The sequence below is a fragment of the Papio anubis genome, chromosome 7 (genome assembly GCF_008728515.1).
Source record: "Papio anubis isolate 15944 chromosome 7, Panubis1.0, whole genome shotgun sequence".
NCBI classification, from domain to species: domain Eukaryota; kingdom Metazoa; phylum Chordata; class Mammalia; order Primates; family Cercopithecidae; genus Papio; species Papio anubis.
Window position 1 is genome coordinate 693674 of NC_044982.1, and position 6932 is coordinate 700605.

Sequence of the window (6932 nt, forward strand, 5' to 3'; positions counted from 1 at the left end):
TTGTTTCTATATAAAAATTCATAAACAGTGTGTTGGCACAGAGAATGCACCACCCATCTCTTCAACATCAAGTTGTCCCATGGACCAGGCAGGCACCCAGCTGCTGCTCTGTGACATTCATCACCTGGTTTGTGCCAAAGACATCCATTCTCGAATCTCCTTCCAGATAATGACTGTGCACAGTGAAGATACTAAGGTGTGGTTGGTTCTGGGCAGATGGAGGATTCCTGGTGGGCAACTGTGCTCAGGGAGGAACCAATGGCCCTGATGGACTTAGCTTGGAACACTGGGCAGTTAGGAAGCCCCATCAGCTTCCCAGCCTTCTCCATCACTAGTTGTAAGATTGGCATTGCAGGCTGACAGTGTCTACAGCCTCACCTGGCCTTCTCTGCATTTTCCTACCTTCATCAATTAAAACTGCCTTTGTGATATGTGAGAATATTTCCTCCTATAATAGCAAACTTTTCTAACTCAGAAACTTCAATGGTAGGAGCAGAACCACAAATAAAGAGAGGATCCCAGGAGAACTGTTAGAGTTGGAGAAATCACAGACCCTCCCCGAAAAAGCAGTTCATCTTCACCTGAGCCTGGAACTGCCCCTGTCTTATTTGGGTGCTGAGTGCCCCCTGCAGCCTCCTTCTTTCTCCCTGCAGGAAATTTGTGTCTGGGCTCACACTGATGTCCCTTCCCTTGGTACCTTTCACACAATAATACAGGGCCAAGTCCTTGGCTCTCAGACTGTTCATTTGCAGATACGGTGAGTTCTTGGCATTGTTTCTGGAGATAGTGAATCTGCCCTTCCCAGAGTCTACTTAGTATGTTTTCCTTCCTTTGTACTTTACATCTATTACTCACTGCAGCCCCTTCCCTGGAGCCTGGCCGATTCAGCTGATCCAGTAACTACTGAAGGTGGATCCAGAGGCTGCACAGGAGAGTCTCAGGGACCCCATGGGCTGTACCAAGTTTCCCCAGACTCCACCAGCAGCAACTCACACTGCACACCTGCAATCAAAGAGACACTGTGATCAGAAGCTGCCACACATATCCACCCTTTCTGTCACTCCTATCTACTCACACTCAATATCTCCAGTTCTCCATCTATCACCTTTAAAAACAACAACAAGGAAAACCCAGCTCTGTCAAAATCCCACCGTGAGTCACTTGTGTTCACTCCTGATCACCAAGTGGAAACACCTGGGAACAAGGCTGCGGCTCTTCTTTCCGAGCTACAGAACATGGGCTGGGCTGGTTTTCATCAGAAGAGGGAAGGCCTTCTTTGCTGGTCTCCTCCTCTATAGCAAGATCTGGGGATGGACGCCTGAGGGGAGAGCAGGGCCCAGAGCAGATGTGAGACTCCTGGAGGAGTTTAGAAGCAATGGCAGCATTTGGGAAAATTTAAATTCTTATTATGCGACTGTGCCATTAAAATTACTAAGTAATTACTATTATTTTTACATATTTGTATTATACAAATAGAAATATAACTGCATTAAGCAAACTTTAAGAGTTATAAAGAAATAAATAAGAAACAATAAGAAAATAGAAGACTTCAATGTCTTACTTTCAATAATGCATAGAACATCCAGAAAAAAAATTATTAAGAAAACAGTGGACTTGAACAACACTATTAACCAAAGTAACCTAACAGACATCTACAGATCATTTCAACCAACAGCAGCATAATATGCACGCTTCCCAAGCACAGACTAAATATTCTCCATAATAGGTTATATGTTAAAGGAAAAAAATAAGTCTCAACATTTACATAAGTAATGCTAAAGTTCTCCAACTTTCTCAAAAATTGGTGTGGCACCAACCTTTCAAACACTTTCTATAAGGCTACAATTACCAAATTACCACTAATAGACAAGGGCAAGAGCAGAAAAATAAACTACAGACCAATATTCCTAATATAAATAAATAAACCACCTGCACAATAATGGTCAACTAAATTCCACAAGACTAAAGGAATCGTGCACTATTACCAACTCAAATTTACTTTTGAGATGCAGCAATAATTCAATGTCCTCGAATCAATGTATGTGGTATACCAAATAAAGGGAATAAAAGAAAAAATTCCATTAACTTCTCACCAAACACAGAAAATTACATTTTAAAATGCAAAGTTTCATGATAAAAACTCTAAACACAGTAGTAATACAAGATAATAACCTGTAAATAATAAAAGTCATTATAAAAATCCATAGCTATCATCCTACTTAATGGTGAAACGTTAAAATACTTTGTCCCAATATCTGCATCAAGGCAATAATAAATGTGGAGTCATCTTACTTTTAAATTTCAAAATTAATTTAAAAATTGAGTAATAAAAACCGGATGTTATTGGCATAAATGCACGTAGAAAGCTCAGAAATAAACTGATATATTGATGGCAAACAAATTTTCAGTGTGAAATAAATACATAAGAAAATACAATGGCTAAATAGGACTATATCCAAGAATATATAATGGCTAAATCATAGTCTCTCCCAAAGAGGGGGTCAGAAAAACTGGATTTACACATGCAAAGAATTAAGAATTTTAGGTCAGATTTAATTTTAAAAACACTCTAAATGGGTTAAAGTATTAAATGTATGGACTGCAATTGTAAAATTTTCTCTCCCGCAAAAAAATTAGAAATGGTTTTCTAGATTTTACATTAAAAGCATGGACAACAAAAGCAGAGTTGAACAAGTGGGACAACATCAAAATAGAAAGGTCCCGCAACGCAAGGAAAAATTTCCAGCCTACAGAATGGGAGAATATAGTTGCAAGCCACACATCTGAAAAAGTGAGAATAGCCAAAATATACATGTAGATTGTAAAACTCAGCAAAATTATAATAGCCTAATTATAAAATGCTCAGTTTTACAACTTCTTAAAAAATTTTAAGACCATAGATCTCGTGTTGAAGGTCCTTCTCCATGGGCAAGTATACGTTTTATGGTGCAATTGGCTAAGTTACATTTTGCAGTTATTCGATCCAATACTAACCTAGGGGGTGTTGTAAATATACTTTATACATGTTATTAAAATGTCATTGGTTGCCTCTAGGTTAGGTAGATTGTCACTGATAACCTGGGTGTGCCTGATTCCATCAGAGCAGCACCGGAGTAGGTGAAACTCCATGGTGATTCACACTTCAGCTCTCTCTGACACTTCGAGCTTTCTCCTACTGATGACTTATCTCATGGACATTGTACATCCCTAGCCACCCCCCCAAATTGTCATCCTCTACATCTCACAGAAAGGTGGCCTGTCCATCTGTAGCTTGTCAAACCTGTAAAACAAACAGAAAGAAACTCTAAAATAAAATAATATTTATTTGAGGATGGCCATCACAATGGGAGTATGCATGTTTGCATTCAGGTAGGTAAAGGAAGACAAGGGTTTTGAAAGAAAAATGAGGAGGGTTAGATGAATAGCTTTGAGACTATTATTCCGGGTTAGAAGCATGAACAAGAGCGACATCAGTGTAAGGTTGAACAGGCAGATGCTGGGCAGATGCACTTGGAGAAGTAATTACTTTATGGTTGCAGTGGCCTTTGTGCAAGGTTGTGGTTTTGCAGTCTATTTACCATAGATCTTGTTATCAGGGATGAGTGTGAGAACCCTCCCTCATGGCCTTCTCCAGCTTCATTCATCAGGGTTTTAATACTAGTGGCTCCATTTTGATTCTGACAACTTTGACACCCACTTTATACCACTACTGCTGAAGAAGGTGACCCAATGGCAGTTTGCACAGCACAGGATCAATTCCGCATCCACATCTCATGTTGACCAAGCAAGCTTATCGCCTGCAGTTCCCACCGGCCATTTGCATTCCCAGATGAGTCTACACACAACACAGTGTAGGGTCCTGAGCAATGGGAGTGAAGACAGTCTCATCAGTCTCTCCCACATAGCTGCAGGAGCCACAGCCTGAGACCCACCTGAGCTCCAGGAAAAGAGCTTGAGCCCTGGAATTTAGACCACAGAAACCACATTTTATTTTTCAGGGAGCAGGAAAAGCCAATGAAAAAGGAAGAACAACAACTAAAACTAAAAAAAAACAAAAAAACAAAAAACATAGATGGCAGGCAAACGCAACACTAGATCCGTGCTGATTCTGATCTGCATACTTCAGTGTCAGCAGGAGAAGGATCAGACATGAAACCTGTGAGGTTCTACATGACGCTGACCCCTGGCCCAGCCTCTCTCTTTGTTGTAATCAGAATCCTAAAGACTATTCTCATCAGGGAATCTTTCTGAAGTTCCTGTCCTGAGTCTGATTGGAGAAGGCTCACCTTGCCCTGCAAGGCAACCATGGTTGAGAAGTTTTCATCTCTGTAAGCATCAGTCTGCATTTTGTGCATATGAGAATAGGTTCTCATATTAAAATAATCATTTTAAAAATATGTAGAGATGACATTGGCAAGCACAGAATTTCGAACTTAGAGAGGTTCACCAGAGAAACTGCAAAAAGAAAGTCCCACATCCTGACAGAAAATCAGCCTCCGTGTGCACCTGCGTTTGGGTTTGACTCTGATCAGTGGGTCCCGAGCGCCCCCTGCCGCTGATTTCCCCCGCGTTCCTGCAGGGAGGTTTGTGTCTGGGCTCACACTGACTTCCCCTCACTGTGTCTCTCGCACAGTAATAGACAGCCGTGTCCTCAGCTCTCAGGCTGTTCATTTGAAGATACAGTGTGTTCTTGGCGTTCTCTCTGGAGATGGTGAATCTGCCCTTCACGGAGTCTGCGTACCATGTGCTACCCCCACCAGTATTAATAGCTGAGACCCACTGCAGCCCCTTCCCCGGGGCCTGACGGATCCAGTACATGTAGTAGCTACTGAAGGTGAATCCAGAGGCTGCACAGGAGAGTCTCAGGGACCCCCCAGGCTGTACCAAGCCTCCCCCAGACTCCACCAACTGCACCTCACACTGGACACCTGCAAACACAGAGACACTAAGGTCAGAAACTGCCACACATATCCACTGTTTCTTTCACTCATGTCCACTCACACTCAATATCTCTAGTTCTCCATGAGTCACCTTTTAAAACAGCAACAAGGAAAACCCAGCTCAGCCTAAATTCCATGATGAGTCTTCTGTCTTCAGTGCTGATCACCGAATGAAAATCCCTGGGAATCCCAAGACTGGGGTTCCTTTCCCAGAGCAGCAGGGTCAGGGCTGGGCTGCTTTTCATCAGGAGAGGGAGGGACCTATTTGCATGTCTCCTACTATATAGCAAGCTCTGGGGTGGGACGCCTGAGGAGAGGGCAGGGCCCAGGGCGGATGAGAGTGTCCGTGGGGGTTTTGATGACAATGATTATATTTATGAAAATGCTGTCTTATTGTGAAATTGTTCTGTGATAAATATTTAACAACCATCACGTTTTTACTTATGTTTACCTATGTGTATATATTATGTTTTATAGGAGTCAGTGGTTTCTTCATTTACAGATGTGAAAGTGAACCCACACATGGAGGGGCTGTGTATGTGTCTAAGGGCTTATATCTGGCATGAGTGAGTCCTACTATCCCGGCCTATGCTCCTCACAGCTGGCCTCAGTTGTTCTCTTAATCAACTCCAGGAAAGAGCTAAACGTGCCTAGTGTGGTTTGCAGAATCCACTTCCTGTCACAAGAACCTGTGTGATTTTGCTGCATTTACCTAAAAATATGGAGAAAAGGTTCAGGCAGGTAAATGTTTAGGTATACCTGACATTTAACATATTTATTTGTCCCTTCCTATCATTCCTTCTTTGTCTAAAATTTCAGTTGTTTACTTGTAATAAATTTTATAAGTTTTAATTGACAGATAATAAAATTCACATTTAACCTGTACAATAGTAAACGTTGAAAAAAAATTCCTATTTTAAAGAAGGTGACAAGTCAGCTCCCCTCAGCATTCCTCTTGGTCTTTTATATGATTTTTGTTTTCTCTCCTTCCCTTCTTCTACCATTTCTTTATAAAACTACTAATGTTTTCATATGTCTTTAAACTAGCTTTCATTTTCTAGAATTTATAAGAATAAAGCAATATAGTATATACTCTTATCTATTTGGCTTATTTTTCTCAATAGAAATATTGAGAATTAAAGCTTTTGGTGGTGTTTGTTTATTTCTTATATATAGCGTGTAGCATTTCAGCAAACAAATGTAGCATAATTTGTTTTTCCATTAAGTTGCTAACTGAACTTGTATTTTTTATTACTCTGAGTCTTACTAATAAGTGTGCTACTCAGCTTGGTAATGTACATCGATGGAAAATTATATATAAATTATATAAATATATTTCTTTTTACAAAACAATAACAGATTAAACAAGAGAATGTGCTGTTTGGCAAATTTTCTTTAGTTTTTCAGATAATTAAAGTTATGTGATAGAAAACAAACCTGTAAACCAAAGACTATCCAAGACTAATCTCAATAGATTTAGGAAGTTCATTTTTCCAAGATTAAGGACATGCTAGTGACACAGCTTCAGGGAGTCCTGATGATATGTGCCCAAGGTTGTGGGGCACAGCTTGGTTTTACACAATTTAGGGAGACAGGAGACATTAATCGATATATGTAAGATGTACATTGGTTTGGTTCAGAAAGGCAGGACAACTCGAAGTGGGGAGAGAGCTTCTAGATCATAGGTAGGTATGAGACAAACGGTTGCATTCTTTTAAGTTTCTGATTAGCCTTTAACTGAATGCACAATTTACAGGAATAGTCACGTAGACCATAGTCTGCGTTGGCGAAACAATAGAGCAAAGATAGCAATCAGATGTGCATTTGACTTACGTGAGCAGAAAAATCACTGTGTCTGTCCTTGGTCCACAAGGGTTTTCCTTGTGGTCAAATTTTGAAGGAGGTGTGTAGCTTTGTAAAACCTTAGCAGCTATCATTTTAGGGAAATAATGGAGGGGGTTTGCCCCTAACAGTTTCCAGCTTGACTTTTCC

The 6932-nt window shown here is 40.5% G+C and overlaps 1 gene segment (V, D, J or C); it reads right to left on the reverse strand.

Annotated features, from left to right (window-relative positions):
* Window positions 1-563: 563 nt before the first annotated feature.
* LOC101003753 lies at window positions 564-5320 on the reverse strand. The segment is given in 2 exon segments: window positions 564-4928; window positions 5032-5320. Coding segments are annotated over 2 exon segments (639 nt in total).
* Between the last annotated feature and the right edge of the window lie 1612 nt (window positions 5321-6932).